The sequence below is a fragment of the Pseudophryne corroboree genome, chromosome 6 (genome assembly GCF_028390025.1).
Source record: "Pseudophryne corroboree isolate aPseCor3 chromosome 6, aPseCor3.hap2, whole genome shotgun sequence".
Classification (NCBI taxonomy): domain Eukaryota; kingdom Metazoa; phylum Chordata; class Amphibia; order Anura; family Myobatrachidae; genus Pseudophryne; species Pseudophryne corroboree.
Window position 1 is genome coordinate 402,876,222 of NC_086449.1, and position 25,709 is coordinate 402,901,930.

Genomic DNA, 25,709 nt, shown 5'->3' on the forward strand with positions numbered 1-25,709 from the left:
AAGAAAAATTATTTAAAATACAATATATCCATTTCAACATTCATCATTCCACATTAGGCACAAATCTATAAAAGCTTTTTTTCTGGAAAAGCTATAGAAAATAACATCTAATAAAACAATTACAGTTCCTGTACATTTAGTAAATGACACACACTACCTACCATCAAACAGCTTGAACCAGCTCTGGGATCGATTCAACAAAGGGTGCATTGGACACGAATAAATCTTGCTATACAGTTACCAAAGAATCTTGCACTGAGGATTAAAAACCGCAATATAACCGAGAACTGCTTACCATCTAATACCAACCTGGTTAATGGAAAACATCCTTGGGCGGTGAGCACAAAATTAACCTCAAAAGAATAAATTATTTCTTGGAACTGTAGTGCCAATCCACAAGGTGATTATCCAAAAAGTTCACCATGGAAACACCAAAGTTGCCAAATATACCGGATGCACCATAGGAACGGGCAAATATGATGGCCTGATATTGTAATATCACATTCCAGTGGGTGAGAATTGTTTTTATAAGACAACTTTTTAATATATCTAATGTATGATGTGTAATGTTTTTATTATTAATGTGTGTTAAATATTTACGCTAAGTAATTTATTTACATAGAGGCGCTGCTCCAGGCTATTGTACTAATTGTATTTAGGGGACTGACTATCTCTAATAAGCAGCTGCCGGGTAGAAGCAAACCACGTCAGCGCCTGTCACACCACAAGGTATAAATCTTCCTGCCGTCACAGTAACGCGTCTGAAAGTTGCTCCCCTGAATAAAATGAAGGGCGCTCTGTCTGGTGTAGACATTGAAGAATGATCTCCTCCTGCGTCCACTCTCTCACTTGTTTGTTAATGGGGGGCATTCTGTGTAGCCAGCAAGTAGGGACAGTATCTGGGAGTGGTTAAAAACATATTTGTGTCCACAGAGCAATTGGGCAGTGTCTGGGCACGGTTTAAACAAATTATTTGCAAAAGCTCCCACCTGGCTATTTCTTGATAGTTATGGCTAAAATATTTATGTCTTACCTTTTTCTTTGAGTGTATAGGGGGCACAGGAGAAGGCTAAACGCTGGGTATAGGCTGGCTGGGAGCAGGCTAGCACCAAAAGGGTTACTTTAAAGTACCCAGCAGGCCATGCGTCCCTGTCCCCTATACCCTGTCTCCAGGCCCGCCAGTTTAAGTAGCAAGCCCAAAGCAGTAGCGGAAGGAGAGGAAGGAAGAAAACCACACACAGGAAGACACCGCGAAAATGGCTGGCCACACACCGCCCACACAGGAACTTAAATCCGCAGGACAGGTGCGTCAGGGAGGGCGTCCTGTGCCACCTATGAACTCAAAGAAAAGGATTTACCAAGGTAAGACATAAATCCTATTTTATTTATCGTCCATTAGGGGGCACAGGAGAATGCTTACATTTGGGACGTCCCAAAGCTGTCCCCCAAAGGGAGGGGACACTCCTGGACTGCGCTCAGGACACTACGCCCGAAGGCAGCGTCACCCGACACAAAAGTGTAGAACACACAGAACTTAATGAAGGTCTGGGCAGAGGACCATGTAGCAGCTTTACAAAGCTGCACGGCCAAGGCCTCACGAGAGGCCGCCCAAGAAGCTCCCACAGCTGGTGTGGAATGAGCTTCGACCCCCAGAGGTGGGGGAAGGTTCGCCGCCATATAGGCATGTTGAATGGTCAACCGAAGCCATCTGGCCACCCCCGTTTGTGAGGATCCAGTAACACAAACAGGGAGTCCGAGCATCGGATATCCTTGGTTTTGTCACATATATGCGAAGAGCGCGGAGGACATCTAATGAAGCTTCCTCAGGAGGGGCCGCCGATAAGGCCAGCACCACAATTTCTTGATTCAGATGGAAACTAGAAACCACTTTTGGAAGAAAACCTGGTCGAGTGCGAAAAACCGCCCTGCCAGAGTGAAAGACCAGGAAGGGCGAACGCCAGAATAAGGCACTTAGATCCAATACTCTTCGAGCTGAAGAGATAGCCAAAGGTCTTCCACGTGATCCATCTGAGGTCAGGCGAGTCCATGGGTTCAAAAGGAGCGGTCTGCAACGCCCTGAGCACCAGGGAAAGGTCCCATGGAGCCACTGGGGGCACAAATGGTGGCTGTACATGAAGTACTCCCTGGAGGAAAATTTTAACAACTGGAATGTTTGCAAGTTGTTTTTGAAACAGCACTGACAGTGCTGATACCTGGACTTTCAAGGACGACAACCAGAGTCAGAGATGCAAACCTGACTGGAGAAAGGATAAAAGTCGAGGCAATCTAAAAAGACAGCGGGCTGAAGTGACGAATTGTACACCAGGAAAAGTATGCCTTCCAGATGCGGTGATAGACTCTGGCAGACGATGCTTTCCTGGTACTAAGCATTGTTTTGATGACCGCCCTGGAAAATCCTTTCAGTCTTAGGACGGATGACTCAATAGCCACGCCGCCAAAACAATGCAAATAGGATCTGGATATACACAGGGTCCCTGTGACAGAAGGTCCGGGCGAACTGGAAGACGCCACGGGGCATCTATGGACAGATTGAGAAGATCTGCATACCAAGGGCGAAGCGGTAAATCAGGAACCACTAGTATCATCATGCCTCCCAGTTGCTTGAATTTCCATAGTAGTCTGAGAATCATGGAAATCGGAGCATAGGCATACACCAGGGGAAACGACCAATGGTCTGTTAGGGCGTCCAATAGGAACGCTAGAGGATCTCTTGTGTGCGAGAGCCGAACCCGCTGACCTGCCTGTTATGACAGGATGCCACGAGGTCTATGTCCGGCATATCCCACCAAGACACCAACTGGTTGAACACCTCTGGGTGTAGTTTCCACTCTCCCGAGTGAACGTCCTGTCCAGTTGAGTACCCCTGCTTTCCAGTTTAGTACCCCTGGAATGAACACTGCAGACAGTGCCGGTAGATTTTGCTCGGCCCACAGGAAAATCTTGGTTACCTCTTGCATGGCCCCCCCTGTCTTCGAGTGCCTCCCTGGAAGTCTATGTATGCCACCGCCATCGCATTGTCTGACTGGACTTAAACTGGCCAGCCGTGGAGGAGTGGTTTTGCTGAAAGTAACGCGTTTAGAATTGCTCTTAATTCCAAGACATTGATGGGGAGCTTGCTTCCTCGAGTAGTCCAGCGACCTTGGAACGTGTGGGTCTCCAAGACCCTCCCCTAGAAGACTGCCGTCAGTGGTGATCACGGTCCAGTTTTGAACCCAAAAGGGTCGTCCCTTGTGGAGATTGGCTCATATGAGCCACTATGTTAAGGATAAGCAAAACTCCAGAGTAAAGACAATGGTCGGCGATCGGATGTGGAGAGGAGAACCGTCCCATTTGCGAAGGACCTCCAATTGCAGAGGGCGAGTGTGGAACTGGGCACACTCCACCATGTCGAACGCCGCCACCATCGAGCCTAGAACTCTCAGGCATGCATGAACTGATACTATGCGCAGAAGTGAGCGGATTCTGGTCTGAATGATCAGGATCTTGTCCGGAGGTAGGAACACGCACTGGTCTTTGGTATTTAACAATGCCCCTAAATGAAGGATTGTCTGCGAGGGCGTTAAGGATTATTTTTTCCAGTTTATCCTCCAGCCATGAGACTACAGAATCTCCACTGCTGAACGAACATGTACTGAGAGCATATCCTGGGACTGTCCAAGAAGCAGGACGTCATGTAAGTAGGGTAGGATCCGTATTCAAGTGCGTCTGAGATGGGCAGCAATCACTGCCATCGCTTTTGCGAAGACTTGTGGAGCCATGTAAAGGCCAAAAGGCAAGGCTCAAAATTGGTAACGGCTGTCGTTGACTGCAAACCGGAGATACAATTGGTGGCATGGTCAAATTGGAATATGCAAATATGCATCCTGGATATCCAGGGATGCCACATAATCCCCAGGTTCTAGAGCCAAGATGATCGTTCTGAGAGATTCCATGCAGAATTTGGGGACCCTCAGGTACAGATTTAACTTCTTGAGGTTGAAGATGAGTCGAAACAAAGCGTCCAGCTTCTGAACCAAGAGGAGCAAGGTGAAAAAACCTCATCCCCGTTGTTCTGTTGTTACTGGAACAATGACGTTGGCGATGAGAAGGGAGCCGACTAATTGTAGTAGTGCTTGCTGCCTCTCCGGGATTCCCCGGATGCCCCATGGTGAAGAATTTTCTTGGAGGGCGGCACCAAAAAGTCAGGGCATATCCGTGAGTATCGAGTTCCCTGACCCAGGTGTCAGTCGTGATGTCCAACCATTGCAAAGCAAAGGACAGCTGTCGGCCCCCCAACCTGGGATCCCCCAAGACGAGGCCCGCCCCGTCACACCGCAGGCTTCTCGGTGGATTTGGAGGTTGGGCGTCTGGTAGCCCAAGGCTGTTTTGTGTGAGACTTGGAATCTTTCGCCGGGGCCTGATAATGGGAGGAGGCCTGGCCCTTAGCCCTTCCTTGAAAACAAAATGAGCAAAAGGAAGGTTTAGGGGCTTCTGCTGACGGTAGGAAGGCGGTTTTAGCGGTCGCCAGTGAGGTAACAATGTCATTTAATTCCTTGCCGATCAAGATATCTCCTGCCAAAGGTAAAGTTTCCAGAGCTTTCTTGGAGGAAGCATCCGCTCTCCAACTACGAAGCCATAACGATAGTCTGGCCGCCACCGTTGTAGCTAAAACCTTAGACTTAAGAATAGCTGTATCCAGGGCTGCTTCGCCAAGGTAGGTAATCGTCTTCTGAATATTCCCCACCAGGACCAACAACTGTTTTCTACTAACAATAGACGACAGACCCTGGTGTAGATTTTCCGTCCAACAAGCTATTGCCTTAATTATCCAGGGCGAGGTAAACGCTGGCCTTGTAATCGCACCTGCATGTGTATAAGCTGTCTTGAGGACGTGTCTTTAGATGGAAATGGGTAGAAAGACTGATATCTTTTGGAGAGCTGAAACAGCTTATCCGGTTTGGCCCAAGCTCCCTCTAACATATCCTCCAATTGTGCCGAAGAGGGAAATTGTGTTGAATATTTCTTTATTTTTTTTGAAAACCAGTGTCTTGGACGTGGGAGTTGGATCCATGTGCTCAATATCCAGGACCAGACGTACGTGTTTGACAAGGGCTTCCACCTCTGCCACCGATAGGGAGTACTCAAGACCCATAGATGTGTCCAGATCAGAACCCCCGAACCCGCTCTCCTGATCTGAATGAAGGGACTCTAACTCTGAATCCTTGTCTAAGAGAGGGGTAGCGGTGTCACTAGAGGCATGAGCCCTTCTGGGACGTCTGTCCCTGTCTATAAGTTGTTGCATGGAGGCTGAGAACTGAGAAAGGCCCTGAACCGACTGAGCCAATGTGTGAACCCAAGGTGGCTCTACCTGGGGAGGAGGAATCGGATAGGACTGACCTGTTGCAGAGGCACCAGGCGGTGCTGGATCCGGTGGAGATACAGTGGAGCCAAACGATCCACCAGTTGTGCCATAACCTGTGTGAGGGTGGTCGCCCAAGCCGGTTCCTGTACGGCATGTGCCGGATCATCTGATGGCGGAGCTCCCACACATGCAGTACATAGGTCCGCAGAATCCTTTGAAGAGAGAATATTGCAACACACACGAGAAGTAGGAGACTCAGGTGTAACAAGCTTTTTGCCTCTGAATTACATTATTAAAATGAGACAGAAAATAAGATTTTACTTACCGGTAAATCTATTTCTCGTAGTCCGTAGTGGATGCTGTGGACTCCGTAAGGACCATGGGGAATAGACGGGCTCCGCAGGAGACATGGGCACTTTAAGAAAGAATTTAGATTCTGGTGTGCTCTGGCTCCTCCCTCTATGTCCCTCCTCCAGACCTCAGTTAGAGAAACTGTGCCCGGAAGAGCTGACAGTACAAGGAAAGGATTTTGGTAATCCAGGGCAAGATACATACCAGCCACACCAATCACACCATATAACTTGTGATAAACTTACCCAGTCAACAGTATGAACAACAACAGAGCATCAGTACAACCCTGATGCAACTATAACATAACCCTTATTGCAGCAATAACTATATACAAGTATTGCAGAAGAAGTCCGCACTTGAGACGGGTGCCCAGCATCCACTACGGACTACGTGAAATAGATTTACCGGTAAGTAAAATCTTATTTTCTCCAACGTCCTAGTGGATGCTGGGGACTCCGTAAGGACCATGGGGATTATACCAAAGCTCCCAAACGGGCGGGAGAGTGCGGATGACTCTGCAGCACCGATTGAGCAAACACAAGGTACTCCTCAGCCAGGGTATCAAACTTATAGAACTTTGCAAAAGTGTTTGAACCTGACCAAGTAGCCGCTCGGCACAGCTGTAATGCCGAGACCCCTCGGGCAGCCGCCCAAGAAGAGCCCACCTTCCTAGTGGAATGGGCCTTAACTGATTTTGGCAGCGGCAATCCAGCCGCAGAGTGAGCCTGCTGAATCGTGTTACAGATCCAGCGAGCAATAGTTTGCTTTGAAGCAGGAGCACCAAGCTTGTTGGAAGCATACAGGATAAACAAAGACTCTGTTTTCCTGACCCTAGCCGTTCTGGCTACATAAACCTTCAAAGCCCTGACCACATCAAGCAACTCGGAATCCTCCAAGTCAGTAGTAGCCACAGGCACCACAATAGGTTGGTTTATATGAAAAGATGAAACCACTTTCGGCAGGAATTGTGGACGGGTCCTCAATTCTGCTCTATCCGCATGGAAAACCAGATAGGGGCTTTTATGTGACAAAGCCGCCAATTCTGACACACGCCTAGCCGAAGCGAAGGTTAGTAGCATGACCCCCTTTCACGTGAGATATTTAAATTCCACCGTTTTGAGTGGTTCAAACCAGTGGGATTTCAGGAAACTCAACACCACGTTAAGATCCCAAGGTGCCACTGGAGGCACAAAAGGGGGCTGAATATGCAGCACTCCCTTTACAAACGTCTGAACTTCAGGTAGAGAAGCCAGCTCTTTTGGAAAGAAAATGGATAGGGCCGAAATCTGGACCTTAATGGAACCCAATTTTAGGCCCAAAGTCACTCCTGACTGTAGGAAGTGAAGGAAACGGCCCAGCTGGAATTCCTCCGTAGGGGCATTCCTGGCCTCACACCAAGCAACATATTTTCACCATATACGGTGATAATGTTGAGCTGTCACGTCCTTCCTAGCCATTATCAGCGTAGGAATAACCTCATCCGGAATGCATTTCTCTGCTAGGATCCGGCGTTCAACCGCCATGCCGTCAAACGCAGCCGCGGTAAGTCTTGGAACAGACAGGGCCCCTGTTGCAACAAGTCCTGTCTTAGAGGAAGAGGCCACGGTTCCTCTGTGAGCATTTCTTGCAGATCTGGATACCAAGTCCTTCTTGGCCAATCCGGAACAATGAGTATTGTTCACTCCTCTTTTTCTTATGATTCTCAGCACCTTGGGTATGAGAGGAAGAGGAGGAAATACATAGACCGACTGGAACACCCACGGTGTCACCAGTGCGTCCACATCTATCGCCTGAGGGTCTCTTGACCTGGCGCAATACCTCTGTAGCTTTTTGTTGAGGCGGGATGCCATCATGTCCACCTGTGGCAGTTCCCACCGACTTGCAATCTGCGTGAAGACTTCTTGATGAAGTCCCCACTCTCCCGGGTGGAGGTCGTGCCTGCTGAGGAAGTCTGCTTCCCAGTAGTCCACTCCCGGGATGAACACTGCTGACAGTGCGCTTACGTGATTCTCCGACCAGCGAAGAATTCTGGTGGCTTCCGCCATTGCCACCCTGCTCCTTGTACCGCCTTGGCGGTTTACATGAGCCACAGCGGTGATGTTGTCTGACTGAATCAGAACCGGTTGGTCGCGAAGCAGGGTCTCCGCTTGACGTAGGGCGTTGTAAATGGCCCTTAGTTCCAGGATGTTGATGTGAAGGCAAGTCTCCTGACTTGACCACAGACCTTGGAAATTTCTTCCCTGTGTGACTGCTCCCCACCCTCGGAGGCTTGCATCCGTGGTCACCAGGACCCAGTCCTGAATGCCGAATCTGCGGCCCTCGAGAAGGTGAGCACTCTGCAGCCACCACAGGAGAGACACCCTGGCCATGGGGGATAGGGTGATTAACCGATGCATCTGAAGATGTGATCCGGACCATTTGTCCAGTAAGTTCCATTGAAAGGTCCTCGCATGGAACCTGCCGAAGGGAATGGCCTCGTATGATGCCACCATCTTTCCCAGGACTCGAGTGCAGTGATGCACTGACACCTGTTTTGGTTTTAATAGGTTTCTGATTAGTGTCATGAGTTCCTGAGCTTTCTCTATCGGGAGATAAACTCTTTTCTGGTCTGTGTCCAGAATCATGCCCAGGAAAGGCAGACGAGTCGTAGGAATCAACTGCGACTTTGGAATATTTCGAATCCAGCCGTGTTGCCGTAACACTTCCAGAGAACGTGCTACGCTGATCAGCAACTGCTCTCTTGACCTCGCTTTTATGAGGAGATCGTCCAAGTATGGGATAATTGTGACCCCTTGCTTCCGCAGGAATAAGATCATTTCCACCATTACCTTGGTAAATATTCTCGGAGCCGTGGAGAGACCAAACGGCAACGTCTGAAATTGGTAATGACAATCTTGTACCACAAATCTGAGGTACACCTGATGAGGTGGGACATGAAGGTATGCATCCTTTATGTCCAGAGACACCATAAAATCCCCCCCTTCCAGGCTTGCGATGACCGCTCTCAGCGATTCCATCTTAAACCGGAACCTTTTCAGGTACATGTTCAGGGATTTTAAATTCAATATGGGTCTGACCGAACCGTCCGGTTTCGGTACTACAAACATGGTCGAATAATAACCCCTTCCTTGTTGAAGGAGGGGAACCTTGACCACCACCTGTTGAAGATACAATTTGTGAATTGCAGTTAACACTATTTCCCTCTCGAGGGGGGAAGCTGGCAGGGCCGATTTGAGGTATCTGTGAGGGGGCATCTCTTCGAATTCCAGCTTGTATCCCTGAGACACAATATCTATTGCCCAGGGATCCAACTGGGAGTGAACCCACTTGTGGCTGAAATTTCGGAGACGCGCCCCCACCGGGCCTAGCTCCGCCTGTGGAGCCCCAGCGTCATGCGGTGGATTTTGTGGAAGCCGGGGAGGACTTCTGTTCCTGGGAACTAGCTGTGTTGTGCAGCTTCTTTCCTCTGCCCCTGGCAAGAAAGGAAGCACCCCGGACTTTCTTGCTTTTCTGTGATCGAAAGGACTGCATTTGGTAATACGGTGCTTTCTTAGGCTGTGAGGAAACATATGGCAAAAAATTTGACTTTCCAGCAGTAGCTGTGGAGACCAGGTCCGAAAGACCCTCCCCAAACAATTCCTCACCCTTGTAAGGTAAAACCTCCATGTGCAATTTTGAGTCGGCATCACCTGTCCATTGCCGAGTCCACAGGACCCTTCTGGCAGAAATCGACATAGCATTTATTCTAGAACTCAGTAGACTAATGTCTCTTTGAGCATCTCTCATATATAGGACAGCATCTTTTATATGCCCCAGGGTCAATAATAAGAATTTACTTACCGATAATTCTATTTCTCATAGTCCGTAGTGGATGCTGGGGACTCCGAAAGGACCGTGGGGAATAGCGGCTCCGCAGTAGACTGGGCACAAAGTAAAAGCTTTAGGACTAGCTGGTGTGCACTGGCTCCTCCCCCTATGGCCCTCCTCCAAGCCTCAGTTAGGATACTGTGCCCGGACGAGCGTACACAATAAGGAAGGATTTTGAATCCCGGGTAAGACTCATACCAGCCACACCAATCACACCGTACAACTTGTGATCTGAACCCAGTTAACAGCATGATAACAGAAGGAGCCTCTGAAAAGATGGCTCACAACAACAATAACCCGATTTTTGTAACAATAACTATGTACAAGTAATGCAGACAATCCGCACTTGGGATGGGCGCCCAGCATCCACTACGGACTATGAGAAATAGAATTATCGGTAAGTGAATTCTTATTTTCTCTAACGTCCTAGTGGATGCTGGGGACTCCGAAAGGACCATGGGGATTATACCAAAGCTCCCAAACGGGCGGGAGAGTGCGGATGACTCTGCAGCACAGAATGAGAGAACTCCAGGTCCTCCTCAGCCAGGGTATCAAATTTATAGAATTTAGCAAACGTGTTTGCCCCTGACCAAGTAGCTGCTCGGCAAAGTTGTAAAGCCGAGACCCCTCGGGCAGCCGCCCAAGATGAGCCCACTTTCCGTGTGGAATGGGCTTTTACAGATTTTGGCTGTGGCAGGCCTGCCACAGAATGTGCAAGCTGAATTGTACTACAAATCCAACGAGCAATCGTCTGCTTAGAAGCAGGAGCACCCAGCTTGCTGGGTGCATACAGGATAAACAGCGAATCAGATTTTCTGACTCCAGCCGTCCTGGAAACATATATTTTCAGGGTCCTGACTACGTCCAGCAACTTGGAATCCTCCAAGTCCCTAGTAGCCGCAGGCACCACAATAGGCTGGTTTAAGTGAAATGCTGAAACCACCTTAGGAAGAAATTGAGGACGAGTCCTCAAATCTGCCCTGTCTATATGAAAAATTAGGTAAGGGCTTTTATAGGATAAAGCCGGCAATTCTGAGACACGCCTGGCTGAAGCCAGGGCTAACAGCATTACCACTTTCCATGTGAGATATTTTAAGTCCACAGTGGTGAGTGGTTCAAACCAATGTGATTTTAGGAATCCCAAAACTACATTGAGATCCCAAGGTGCCACTGGAGGCACAAAAGGAGGCTGTATATGCAGTACTCCCTTGACAAACGTCTGAACTTCAGGAACAGAAGCCAGTTCTTTTTGGAAGAATATTGACAGGGCCGAAATTTGAACCTTAATGGACCCTAATTTGAGGCCCATAGACAGTCCTGTTTGCAGGAAATGCAGGAAACGACCCAGTTGAAATTCCTCTGTAGGGGCCTTCCTGGCCTCGCACCACGCAACATATTTACGCCAAATACGGTGATAATGTTGTATGGTTACATCCTTCCTGGCTTTGATCAGGGTAGGGATGACTTCATCCGGAATGCCTTTTTCCTTCAGGATCCGGCGTTCAACCGCCATGCCGTCAAACGCAGCCGCGGTAAGTCTTGGAACAGACATGGTCCCTGCTGGAGCAGGTCCTTTCTTAGAGGTAGAGGCCACGGGTCTTCCGTGAGCATCTCTTGAATTTCCGGGTACCAAGTCCTTCTTGGCCAATCCGGAGCCACGAGTATAGTCTTTACTCCTCTCCTTCTTATGATTCTCAGTACTTTTGGTATGAGAGGAAGAGGAGGGAACACATACACTGACTGGTACACCCACGGTGTTACCAGAGCGTCCACAGCTATTGCCTGAGGGTCCCTTGACCTGGCGCAATATCTGTCCAGTTTTTTGTTGAGGCGGGACGCCATCATGTCCACCTTTGGTTTTTCCCAACGGTTCACAATCATGTGGAAGACTTCTGGGTGAAGTCCCCACTCCCCCGGGTGAAGATCGTGTCTGCTGAGGAAGTCTGCTTCCCAGTTGTCCACTCCCGGAATGAACACTGCTGACAGTGCTATCACATGATTCTCCGCCCAGCGAAGAATCCATGCCACTTCCATCATTGCCCTCCTGCTTCTTGTGCCGCCCTGTCTGTTTACGTGGGCGACTGCCGTGATGTTGTCCGACTGGATCAACACCGGCTGACCCTGAAGCAGAGGTCTTGCCTGACTTAGGGCATTCTAAATGGCCCTTAGTTCCAGGATATTTATGTGAAGTGACGTTTCCATGCTTGACCACAAGCCCTGGAAATTTCTTCCCTGTGTGACTGCTCCCCAGCCTCTCAGGCTGGCATCCGTGGTCACCAGGACCCAATCCTGAATGCCGAATCTGCGGCCCTCTAGGAGATGAGCACTCTGTAACCACCACAGGAGAGACACCCTTGTCCTTGGAGACAGGGTTATCCGCTGATGCATTTGAAGATGCGATCCGGACCATTTGTCCAGCAGATCCCACTGAAAAGTTCTTGCGTGGAATCTGCCGAATGGAATCGCTTCGTAAGAAGCCACCATCTTTCCCAGGACCCTTGTGCATTGATGTACTGACACTTGGCCTGGTCTTAGGAGGTTCCTGACTAGGTCGGATAACTCCTTGGCTTTCTCCTCCGGGAGAAACACCTTTTTCTGTACTGTGTCCAGAATCATCCCTAGGAACAGCAGACGTGTCGTCGGAATCAGCTGCGATTTTGGAATATTTAGAATCCATCCGTGCTGTCGTAGTACTACTTGAGATAGTGCTACTCCGACCTCTAACTGTTCTCTGGACCTTGCCCTTATCAGGAGATCGTCCAAGTAAGGGATAATTAAGACGCCTTTTCTTCGAAGAAGAATCATCATTTCGGCCATTACCTTGGTAAAGACCCGGGGTGCCGTGGACAATCCAAACGGCAGCGTCTGAAACTGATAGTGACAGTTCTGTACCACAAACCTGAGGTACCCTTGGTGAGAAGGGCAAATTGGGACATGGAGGTAAGCATCCTTGATGTCCAGAGACACCATATAGTCCCCTTCTTCCAGGTTCGCTATCACTGCTCTGAGTGACTCCATCTTGAACTTGAACCTTTTTATGTAAGTGTTCAAGGATTTCAGATTTAAAATGGGTCTCACCGAGCCGTCCGGCTTCGGTACCACAAACAGCGTGGAATAATACCCCTTTCCCTGTTGTAGGAGGGGTACCTTGATTATCACCTGCTGGGAATACAGCTTGTGAATGGCTTCCAATACCGCCTCCCTGTCGGGGGGAGACGTTGGTAAAGCAGACTTCAGGAACCGGCGAGGGGGAGACGTCTCGAATTCCAATTTGTACCCCTGAGATACTACCTGCAGGATCCAGGGGTCCACTTGCGAGTGTGCCCACTGCGCGCTGAAATTCTTGAGACGGGCCCCCACCTTGCCTGAGTCCGCTTGTAAGGCCCCAGCGTCATGCTGAGGACTTGGCAGAAGCGGGGGAGGGCTTCTGTTCGTGGGAAGAGGCTGTTTGCTGCAGTCTTTTTCCCCTTCCTCTGCCCCGGGGCAGATATGAGTGGCCTTTTGCCCGCTTGCCCTTATGGGGACGAAAGGACTGAGCCTGAAAAGACGGTATCTTTTTCTGCTGCGAGGTGACTTGGGGTAAAAAGGTGGATTTTCCAGCCGTTGCCGTGGCCACCAGGTCCGATAGACCGACCCCAAATAACTCCTCCCCTTTATACGGCAATACTTCCATATGCCGTTTGGAATCCGCATCCCCTGACCACTGTCGCGTCCATAATCCTCTTCTGGCAGAAATGGACATCGCACTTACTCTTGATGCCAGAGTGCAAATATCCCTCTGTGCATCTCGCATATATAGAAATGCATCCTTTAAATGCTCTATAGTCAATAATATATTGTCCCTGTCCAGGGTATCAATATTTTCAGTCAGGGAATCCGACCAAGCCACCCCAGCACTGCACATCCAGGCTGAGGCGATTGCTGGTCGCAGTATAATACCAGTATGTGTGTATATACTTTTAAGGATATTTTCCAGCTTCCTATCAGCTGGTTCCTTGAGGGCGGCCGTATCAGGGGACGGTAACGCCACTTGTTTTGATAAGCGTGTGAGCGCCTTATCTACGCTAGGGGGTGTTTCCCAACGCGCCCTAACCTCTGGCGGGAAAGGGTATAATGCCAATAATTTTTTAGAAATTATCAGTTTTTTATCGGGGGAAACCCACGCTTCATCACACACCTCATTTAATTCATCTGATTCAAGAAAAACTACGGGTAGTTTTTTCACACCCCACTTAATACCCTTTTTTGTGGTACTTGTAGTATCAGAAATGTTCAAAACCTCCTTCATTGCCGTGATCATGTAACGTGTGGCCCTACTGGAAAATACGTTTGTTTCCTCACCGTCGACACTGGAGTCAGTGTCCGTGTCAGTGTCTGTATCGACCTGAGGTAACGGGCGTTTTATAGCCCCTGACGGTGGTTGAGACGCCTGTACAGGTATCAACTGATTTGCCGGCTGTCTCATGTCGTCAACAGTCTTTTGTAAAGTGCCGACACTATCACGTAATTCTTTCCATAAGACCATCCAGTCAGGTGTCGACTCCCTAGGGGGTGACATCACTAACACAGGCAATTGCTCAGCCTCCACACCATTTTCCTCCTCATACATGTCGACACAGCGTACCGACACACAGCACACACACAGGGAATGCTCTGATAGAGGACAGGACCCCACTAGCCCTTTGGGGAGACAGAGGGAGAGTTTGCCAGCACACACCAGAGCGCTATATATATATATATATATAGGGATAACCTTATATAAGTGTTTTTCCCTAATATAGCTGCTGTATATATTAATATGCCAATTTAGTGCCCCCCCTCTCTTGTTTTACCCTGTTTCTGTTGTGCAGGACTGCAGGGGAGAGTCAGGGAGCCTTCCTCCAACGGAGCTGTGAGGAAAAAATGGCGCTTGTGTGCTGAGGAGATAGGCTCCGCCCCTTTTTCGGCGGCCTTTCTCCCGCTTTTTTGTGGAAAACTGGCAGGGGTTAAATACATCCATATAGCCCAGGAGCTATATGTGATGTATTTTAAGCCATTTAAGGTATTTTCATTGCGTCCCAGGGCGCCCCCCCCCCCCAGCGCCCTGCACCCTCAGTGACCGGAGTGTGAAGTGTGCTGAGAGCAATGGCGCACAGCTGCGGTGCTGTGCGCTACCTTATTGAAGACAGGACGTCTTCTGCCGCCGATTTTCCGGACCTCTTCACTCTTCTGGCTCTGTAAGGGGGCCGGCGGCGCGGCTCCGGGACCCATCCATGGCTGGGCCTGTGATCGTCCCTCTGGAGCTAATGTCCAGTAGCCTAAGAAGCCCAATCCACTCTGCACGCAGGTGAGTTCGCTTCTGCTCCCCTTAGTCCCTCGATGCAGTGAGCCTGTTGCCAGCAGGTCTCACTGAAAATAAAAAAACCTATTTAAACTTTTACTCTAAGCAGCTCAGGAGAGCCACCTAGATTGCACCCTTCTCGTTCGGGCACAAAATCTTAACTGAGGCTTGGAGGAGGGTCATAGGGGGAGGAGCCAGTGCACACCAGCTAGTCCTAAAGCTTTTACTTTGTGCCCAGTCTCCTGCGGAGCCGCTATTCCCCATGGTCCTTTCGGAGTCCCCAGCATCCACTAGGACGTTAGAGAAAATATAGTATCCTTGTCTAAGGTATCAAGTTCCTCAGAAAGGGTGTCCGTCCATGCTGCCACATCACTACACACCCAGGCCGACGCGATCGCCAGCCTCAGTAAGGTACCTGAATGTGTATAAATGGACTTCAGGGTACCCTCCTGCTTTCTATCCGCAGCATCTTTGAGGGTAGCCGTATCCTGTGACGGCAGGTCTACCTTCTTGGATAAGCGTGTTAAAGCTTTGTCCACCCTAGGGGAGGATTCCCAGCGTAACCTGTCCGTTGGCGGGAAAGGATACGCCATAAGAATCCGTTTGGAAATCTGCAGTTTTTTATCTGGAGATTCCCAAGCCTTTTCACATAACTCATTTAACTCGTGTGAAGGGGGAAAGGTCACCACCTGCCTCTTTTCCCCATACATATGAACCCTCTCGTCAGGGACTGGGGTTTCCTCTGTGATGTGCAACACATCCTTAATTGCTATAATCATATAACGGATTGATTTAGCCAATTTAGGCTGTAACTTTGCATCATCGTAATCGACACTGGAGTCAGAATCCATGTCGGTATCTGTGTCAACAATTTGGGATAGTGGGCGCTTCTGAGACCCTGACGGCCTCTGCGACATAGGATCAGGCACGGGCTGAGACCCTGACTGTCCTGAGGCTTCAGCTTTTTCCAACCTTTTATGCAAGGAATTAACATTATCATTTAAAACCTTCCACATATCCATCCAATCAGGTGTCGGCGCCGTCGGCGGAGACACCACATTCATTTGCTCCCGCTCTGCTTCCACATAGCCTTCCTCGTCAAACATGTCGACACAAGCGTACCGACACAACACACACAGGGAATGCCCTTTTTGAAGACCGTTCCCCCACAAGGCCCTTTGGAGAGACAGAGAGAGAGTATGCCAGCACACACCCCAGCGCTATAAACCCAGGAATAACACAGTAACTTAATGTTAACCCAGTAGCTGCTGTTATATTGATTTTTGCGCATAATTATATGCCCCCCCTCTCTTTTTACCCTCTTCTACCGTGTATCTGCAGGGGAGAGCCTGAGGAGCTTCCTCTCAGCGGAGCTGTGGAGAAAAAATGGCGCTGGTGAGTGCTGAGGAAGAAGCCCCGCCCCCTCGACGGCGGGCTTCTGTCCCGCTTAAATATGTATTTTCTTGGCGGGGGCTCATACATATATACAGTGCCCAACTGTATATATGTTCACTTTTGCCAAAAAGAGGTCCAAATGCTGCCCAGGGCGCCCCCCCCTGCGCCCTGCACCCTTACAGTGACCGGAGTATGTAGGTGTGTGGGAGCAATGGCGCACAGCTGCAGTGCTGTGCGTTACCTCAGTGAAGACCGGAGTCTTCTGCCGCCGATTTCGAAGTCTTCTTGCTTCTCATACTCACCTGGCTTCTGTCTTCCGGCTCTGCGAGGGGGACGGCGGCGCGGCTCTGGGATCGGACGACGAGGGTGAGATTCTGTGTACGATCCCTCTGGAGCTAATGGTGTCCAGTAGCCTAAGAAGCAGGACCTAGCTTCAGAGAGTAGGGCTGCTTCTCTCTCCCCTCTGTCCCACGATGCAGGGAGACTGTTGCCAGCAGAGCTCCCTGAAAATAAAAAACCTAACAAAATACTTTCTCACAGCAAGCTCAGGAGAGCTCACTGAAAAGCACCCAGCTCGTCCGGGCACAGATTCAAACTGAGGTCTGGAGGAGGGACATAGAGGGAGGAGCCAGAGCACACCAGAATCTGAATTCTTTCTTAAAGTGCCCATGTCTCCTGCGGAGCCCGTCTATTCCCCATGGTCCTTACGGAGTCCCCAGCATCCACTAGGACGTTAGAGAAAAACGTGTACAAAACAAGGATGACAATGAGTGAGCACCCAACAGCACGTAAAAGTACTCAGGAAGTAATCCAGGCCGGTCATTGGGACACCCCCTGCAGACCTAGGCTCTGTATAAAGGCATGAAGCCAACCAAATGTACTGCAGTAGCACACCCACAAACACGCAGCCACACAATGCTTGAAATAAAACAAGAAAAGGGCCAAGATGCTTAACTGTCCTATGGTATTCCAGTAGGCAGGAGAAATATGCTGAACCCAGCCACTGGAGCAGGGTACAGGGGAGAATGTGGCCAGACCCTGCTCTCTAAGCAACTCCCAGCCAGCATGTGAGCTAAAATGGCTGCTCAGCATTTTCTGGGAGGGACTGAGAGGGGAGGGAGGAGGAACAGCCCTGGGGCATACCTTGAGCAATGCTACCAGTGAGCTACCAGGGGTGGGGGAGGGGCTGCAGGCTGGGCACCCTCCCCATCAGATGTTGGACTCCAGGGACGTTGCCCACTTGCCCTGTGGCGATAGCCCTGGTGGTCTAGTGTCTCCGTTCAGCGGGAGGGGATAGCCACACGGGAAGCCATTTAACTTCCCCTCCGGAACCGGACGCGGCTGCGGAGGAGGCTTAGCGCTGCCTGGGTGTCCCACGGTGGAAGACCCCTGCCCAGATACCGGCGATGCCGCCTGCGGACTCCGTGTGTTAGAGCGGGCATGCTGGTCTCTAAGTGCACCAGCATCACGCTCTCTTCGCTGCGGTTGCATCGCTACTCATCAAAAATTAAATGAAAAAAAGTAGAATAGCTGTTTAGAAACAGCTCCTATTGAGAGTTGCCATGCTCCTGTCTTGGCACCAAGAAAAAAAAAATAGCAGGCCCAGAGACGGGGGTGGGGTATGGGGGACAGGGAGGCAAGGCCTACTGGGTACTGTAAAGTAACCCTTTTGGTGCCAGACTGCTCCCAGCCAGCCTATACCCAGCATTAAGCCTTCTCCTGTGCCCCGCTAGTGAACGATAAAGAAAACCAAGTTGGGGAAAGGACCTCTGACGTCAGAGGGAGGAGCAAGCTACGAACAGGGCACCCGGAATGTACCCTCGCGGGCTCGGTGGCGAGCGGAGGTTACTAAAGAGAGTAGTTGGTGGCGTGGATAGTGAAAGTGTTATCCCGCCGGCCTAGCTCCTCCCCCTGACATCAGAAGTCCTTTAGCCCACTTGATTCTAGCATCTACAATTTCTTGATGCCACACGGCTGAAAAATATTTCTAGGGAAAACATTGACTACATATTTAAATGTAAAATGATACGCTTACAATAGAGGACTTAAATTAGGCCAATATGGCAATAAGGGATATAGTGAAGGAGGTAGACAGAGGAGAGAAAAAAAAAAATTACTATAGTAAATAGAAAATATGCATTTAATACCTACCGGTAATTCCTTTTCTCGTAGTCCGTAGTGGATACTGGGGGACTGTACTTTAGAACCATGGGTGAGGCGGGCACCCAGTATCCACTACGGACTACGAGAAAAGGAATTACCGGTAGGTATTAAATTCCTTTTTTCTCTTACGTCCTAGTGGATACTGGGGAACTGTACTTTAGTACCGTGGGGAAGTCCCAAAGCTCCCTAAATGGGTGTGAAAATGCTATGACCCCTGCAAAACTGCCTGACCAAACTGAAGGTCCTCCTTGGCCAAGGTGTTGAACCTATAAAATTTCACAAAAGTGTTAGAACCAGACCAAGTAGCAGCTCGGCACAACTGTAAAGCCGAAACACCCCAGGCAGCCACCCAGGAAGAACCCACCGATGTTGTCGAGTGAGCCTGAATAGACATCAGCAAAGGAAGAGCCGCCGAAGTATAGACCTGTTGAATAGTCAACCTGAGCCAACGAGCAATAGATTGCTTAGAAGCCGACCGACCAATTTTGGTGGCATCATAAAGGACAAACAGCGAGTCAGATGTCCAATGAAGAGACGTCCTTTTGACAAATCCTCAGAGCCCTCGCCACATTCAAGGACTCTGGGCCCACAGAAACGTCAGCCAACACCGGAACTAAAATGAGCTGATTCACGTGAAAGGCTGACACCACTTTTAGGCAAAAACGGAGGCCGGGTCCTGAGCTCAGCCCTATCTTCATGAAAAATCAAGCATGGGCTCTTACAGGATAATGCCCCTAATTCAGAAACCCGTCTTGCAGACGCCAATGCTAGCAGCAAGACAGTCTTCCAAGCGAGAAAATTCAATTCCACCTTCTGTAAGGGTTCAAACAAGTCCGATTAAAGAAAGGACAAAACCACATTGTCCCTCCCACAGCTCTGTGGGATCTAAAAGAGTGGATGCAGATAAAGAACGCCTTTCAGGAAAGTAGTGTTCACTCTAGGCTGTTTTAGCAGGGCGCCGCGCCCTGCCCGTTTTTTAGCAGGCAAAACCCGCCCTGCCCCTTTTGCGGCGCCCTGCTAGAACAGCCGCCCGCTTCCTGCCCTCTCGGCGTGTATAGATGCCGTGCGCATGCGCGCGGCATCCATTCACGCATTGGGAGAGAGCTGGGGGAAGCCCAGCACCGACGGAGGTGCTGGGCACGCCCCCAACAGTGACGTCGCCGGCCACAGACGCTCTCTATAGTAGCGTCTGAGGGCCGCACCGCCCCCTAAAATTACGTCGGTGTGGCCACGCCCCCTAATTTGCGTAGCCGCGCCCCCATTCCGGACGCACGCGCGGCTTAGCTGCGCGCGCAAATGTACCCCCAGAGTCCAGCGCCCTGCCCCTTTTCACTCCTAGAGTGAACACTAGGAAAGTATGCACCTCCAGCAACAATGCAAGATGTTTCTGGAAGAAAATAGAGAGAGACGAAATCTGTACTTTGATGGAGCCCAACCGTAGGCCCATATCCACACCTGATTGCAGGAAAAGCAGAAAAACAACCAATCCTAAATTCCACGGGAGAAACGGATCTTCCCTCACACCAATAAACATATTTCTTACAGATACGGTGGTAGTGTTTCAATGTAACCACCTTCCGGGCCTGTACCATAGTGGAAATAACCTTGGAAGGGAGACCCTTTCTGGCTAGAATCTCCCTCTCAACTTCCAAGCCGCCAAATGTAGCCGCTGTAAGTCTGGATAGACGAATGGACCTTGTTGTAGAAGATCCTTTTGAAGTGGCAGAGGCCAGGGTTCCTCCAGAGACATGGTCAGGAGGTCTGTGTACCAGGCCTGTCGAGGCCAATCCGGGGCAATTAGAAATGCCCGAACGCTTTCCCTTTTGAGTCTTTTTAGAACCTTTGGAATGAGCGGGATTGAAGGGAACAGGTAAACAAACTGGTAAGTCCATGGGGTAGTCAGCGTGTCTACTGCCACAGCCTTCAGATCGCTCGGTCTGGAACAGTAACGGTGTAGCTTCTTTTTGAAACGAGAAGCCATTAGGTCTATCAGCGGATACCCCCACTGGTGAACCAATTGCTGAAACACCTGAGGATGAAGGCCCCATTCCCCTGTATGGAGGTCGTACCTGCTGAGGAAGTCCGCCTCCCAGTTGTCCACTCCTGGAATGAATATGGCCGAGATGGCCCATGCGTTGGCCTCCGTCCAGCATTGCTTCTTGTTCCTCTCTATTGGTTTAAGTACGCCACTGCCGTGATGTTGTCAGACTGTACTTGGATGGCTTGATCATGGAGAAGGTAGGAAGTTTGAAGAAGGGCATTGTATATCGCCCTGAATTCCAGGACATTGATCGGTAGCACATATTCCTGACTCGACCACCATCCCTGGAACTGGGCCCCTTCAGCAACAGCCCCCCAACCCCGGAGGCTGGCATCCGTTGTCAGTAATATCCACGACTCGGTACAGAAACTCCGGCCTTCTACCAGGTGAGGAACTTGTAGCCACCAGGACAGAGAAATCCGTGCTTTCGGAGACAGGGTCACCATCTGATGCATGTGCAGGTGAGACACTGACCACTTGTCTAGCAAATCCAGCTGAAAAGGCCGGGCAAGAAAACCTACCGTATGGGACTGCCTCGTATGCAGCCACCATCTTGACCAGCAAGCGTATATAAAGATCTATTGTGACCTTGCGGGGTCTAAACACTGAGCGCACCATAGCTTGGAGAGCTAAAGCCTTGTCCATAGGGAGAAACACCTTCTGAGACACCGTATTCAGTATCATCCCCAGGAACTGAAGACGCTGGGATGGTTCCAAGTGAGATTTTAGAAAATGTAGGATCTATGATCCGTCAGCAGGTGAGTCGTCAAACGCTCCCTGGACACTGCTTTTATCAGGAGATCGTCCAAATAGGGGAAATGTTATCCCCCAGTTTGCGCACTTGTAGCATCATCCCCGCCATAACCTTCGTGAAGACCCTTGGAGCTGTGGAGAGACCTAAGGGTAAGGCCTGAAACTAGAAGGGACTGTCCAAGATGACGAACTTGAGGTAAGACTGGTGAGGAGGTCACATATGGATGTGCAGGTAAGCATCCTTAACATCTAGGGAAACTAGAAATTCTCCTTCCTCCAGGCCAGACACTACTGCTTGCAGGGATTCCATCTTGAATTTGAATACCTGCAGATAAGGGTTCAAAGCTTTCAGATTTAATATGGGCCTTACCGAACCGTCCAGCTTTGGTACGACAAAAAGACTGGAGTAAAACTCCCAGTTGAGTAATGGACTAAGTACTGGAACCACTACTCCCGTCCGTAAAAGTTTTTGAATGGCTTCTTACAGGGTAACTCTTGCTGCGGGTAAAGCTGGTAAGCCTGACCTGAAAAATCTGTGAGGAAGGAGTGTTTGAATTCCAACCGGTATCCCCGAGAAATGAGGTCGCTCACCCAAGGATCCCAGCAGGACTGTGCCCACACCTGGGCGAAGTGCTGAAGGCGAGCACCTACCGGAAAGTCGCCCTGTTGTTGGGGCCAACCGTCACGCGGAAGGCTTTGTGGTAGAGGTTCCGGGGTTTTGGTCCAAGGAAACTTCAGCTGCAGGTTTTCGGGACTTACCAAGAGACCCTCTAGGAGCATTGTAGGCTCCTCGGCCTCTGCTTTTGAACCTTGCCATACGAAAGGACTGCAAGGAGGGACCCGAGTAAAAGCGTCTTAGCAGGTGGGGCGGGCGATAGCAGATAGGTAGACTTACCTGTGGTTGCCGGAGAAATCCATTTATTCAAACAAGGCATCACCTGCAAAGGGAAGATTTTCTACCCCCTTTTTGAAATCAGCATCCGCTGACCATTGACGTAACCACAAGGTCCTGCGGGCCGAAACTGCCATAGCAGTAGTACGGCCATTTATTTGACACAATTCCTTTACAGCTTCACTCATAAAGTTGGCAGCATCCTGTATATGTTGCAGCAGAGTAATGATCTCATCCTGGGGCATTGAGTCAAATCCATTAATAACATTATCAGACCACTTGACCACTGCCCTTGAAATCCAACCAAACTATTGTGGGACGTTGTGTGACGCCCCCTGCCATATATATTGCTTTGAGAGTGGTCTCTATTTTACAGTCAGCTGGGTCTTTCAGGGATATTGCCCCAGGTACTGGTAGTACCAATTTTCTTGACAATATCGACTGACGGGCATTTTCCCATACCTTCTTGTCCTCTGCCGGAAGGGGAAAGGAGGATAACAACCTCTGAGGGGTTTTTAATTTTTTGTCCGGGTTCACCCATGCCTCCCTGGCCAGGGAGTTTAATTCCTTTGACACAGGAAACGTGGCCGATGATTCTGGTTTTACGTTAAAGTACAATTCTTCATCTGGTTCTGCCTCCTGATCGGGTATGTTAAGAACCTCCCTCACAGCATAAATGAGGGCCTTCACCCCGGGGGACAGAGAGCTGTCCTCCTCCATATCATCTGTTTCATCCAAATCAGGCAGGTCAGAATCAGACTGTAGCACTTGTGGAAGTGAGCGTTTATGTGAAACCAGCAGAGGGGGCTGAGTAGCCTTTTTTGTTATCTGCAGCTTTAGCCATACAATCAGACTGTCTTAACACCTGTCTCTCCTTCCTAGCAGCAGCCAGTTCTGAATTAACATTATGAATCATGCTCTTAAATGGATCTAACAAGTCACGTGCCTGTGAACTGCTTACCCCTGGGGATAATGAACACAATTCACACATGAGGGACCCCTACCCTGAAGAAAAGGTAGAATTACAAGCAGTACACATAACTTTGAGAGCAGACATGATTTTACAGTGACAATGTAGTGAAACCCACTGAATACCTCCCCACAGACCCTAGAGAGCATCTGGAGTGACACAGAGAAAATGGAGACCAACACACAATAACAGTAGTGCAGCGTATCGCTGTGTATATGGACCACACTACATATGTGAAGCGGTGCTACCGCTGATGCGCTCCCCCCTGTTGTGACCCCCTGGTACCAATACGGAGTCTGAACAGCATGGGTCCATGGAAAAGCAGCGTGCATGCAGCCTTGTGATCCGCAGGAACTGGCGCCTTTCCAGCCTCTGGTCCCGCTCTCCGGGAAGCCCTGCCCCTGTAATGGCGCACGGTCCCTATAAAGTTATACTGGCTCTGTCAATGTTAATATTATAAAAAGAACGTTTTCTGACAGATGGTGAGCACCCCGTGGAGTTACATACTCCTCTAAGCCAGTGTAGTCCGCGGGGGGCACCAAAGCTCATGACCGCCGCGCAACATGCCGCCAAACAGCACCGGGGACCTGCTAACTGGGACCCCGGTGTTAACATTCACCGCACCTGCGTCTCTTCGGCATTTGTTAAGAGGGTGGCGGCTTGCTGCTGGCGTGTACACACACAGTGTGATGTGTGAAACAGCGACTCCGAAGCCCTCAGGAAGTTGGTTCGGTCCCCCCTCTAAGTCCCACGAAGCAGGTAGACTGGTTGTCAACCAGTACTGCCTGAAAAAAAAAAAACTTAAATAAAAAAAATTAAGGAAAACTCTCTGGAGCTCCAGAGGAATGCACCCAGCTCCTTGGGCACATTTATCTAAACTAAGTCTGATAGGAGGGTCATAGAGAGAGGAGCCAGCACACACATACACACACTAAAGGTTTTAAAGTGCCAGGTTCCAGTGGACCCGATCTATACCCCACGATACTAAAGTACAAGACCCCAGTATCCACTAGGACGTAAGAGAAAGATTTCTTATGAGAATTTAAGTAAGCTTTTGTGTATTTCATACATCTTAAATATGCATGTTATTATGATGCTGATCTACCTGTATACTGAGGTGTTAATCTTCATAAATCAATTTACCATTACTCTGAAATACCAACACAATACCATATTCCTCTTTAGATAAAATACTCTTAATATTTGAAAGGTATTTCTAACTGAGAAAAAAAAGAACACCATAAAAAAAAAAAAAATACTGCAAGGATTTTGTTACAGCCAAGCATAAAGATAGAATACTTTAAAGCTATTGCCTATTAAATTTTTTTCAAGCATATTCTATATCGCTATATGCTACTGGTAAGCCAGTGTTGCGCACAATCATTCATTATGGAGACGCTTTCCAAACAGAACCGTATTTTGAAACTGCAAATAACAAAACATTGGTCTTACTTTAATTGGATCACAGCTTGTTCTTTATGTCCAAGCTCTTCATCCAGCTTCTTTTTATCCTCTTCCATGTGTTTTTCATCCTCTTCAGTTTTCCCTAAATCCTCCTCCTTCCTACTATCCTTATCCTCCTTCTTACGCCTGTCCTCATCAGTTTTCTTCTTTTTATCCTCAGTGACTTTAGATTGGTCTTTCTTGCCACCCAACCTTGTATCATCTTTGGCTCGCTCTCTGCTGTTGGCCGGTCTCTTCTCAGGGCAGTCTCTCTCCTTTGACATGGAGGCAGATTCTCTCTCTTCCATGCTTGGATTGTTACGCTCTGCTGGCATTATTCAACCAAAACAAACCTTCGAAGAAAAAAAGAGGAGTTAGGAAACAAACACAACTGCATTTCAAAATCAAAAAATAAACAGTGTCAAAAATTATTTTTCATGAAGTTTAAATATTGTAAGTATCTATTTAAAATAAAACAAGTGACATCAAAACTACAAAAAAAGTTCAGAGTGCTGACTCCGCTTACATTACTATAATAAATGAGTAGTGCCCACATCAAAAAGTACTATTAATGGAATAAAAGAGAATATGGTAAAGTTCTTGGAAGGGCTATGGCAGGGCATATTTGTGATTAATGTAAGATCTGAAGGAGGTAAATTTGAATCACAGGAATAAAGGAGACGAGCTTTAAGGACACTGGAGTCCTCCTCTGTTACAGAACTCTTAGTTTGTCTCCTGTTTATCTGCCATGATGCCGGTAATATCTGGATTGAGAAAGATTTAATTGCATGCCACACTGTGTGATTTGTCAACTGTGAACCCACGCACACTCGCTCACCAATTACTGCATATAGAGAGGTGACATACAACTATGCCCTCCAGCATTTGCTATGCCGCATGGAATGATCCATCTACTTGCGGCTGATAATAGGATTTTGAATATAAAAGATAGTGGGTCCTAATATGTGCAAATATCGGCAGCCCACTGAAATAATGCAAACGGAGACTCTCCCCACAGTCCCCAATGTGAAATATGTATGTGAATAAAATGCAATACTCTATAGGCGCCAACTATGTATTGAAAGAAAATTGTATACGTTCCTTTTTTAACCTTGTAACAAGGCAATATCAGGGTGTGTGGTCTTCCTTCTC

The 25,709-nt window shown here is 49.0% G+C and overlaps 1 protein-coding gene across 4 annotated transcripts in view; it reads right to left on the reverse strand.

Moving 5' to 3' along the window:
- The window catches only part of UPF2 (UPF2 regulator of nonsense mediated mRNA decay), a 376,291-nt gene that overhangs the window by 229,649 nt on the left and 120,933 nt on the right, over positions 1 to 25,709 (reverse strand). For all 4 annotated transcript variants that reach the window (XM_063926873.1, XM_063926875.1, XM_063926874.1 and 1 more), the window contains exon 3: positions 24,567 to 24,910. In XM_063926873.1, the coding sequence (XP_063782943.1) occupies positions 24,567 to 24,892 (326 nt within the window). In that variant the 5' untranslated portion in view covers positions 24,893 to 24,910. The remainder of the gene's footprint in view (positions 1 to 24,566; positions 24,911 to 25,709) is intronic.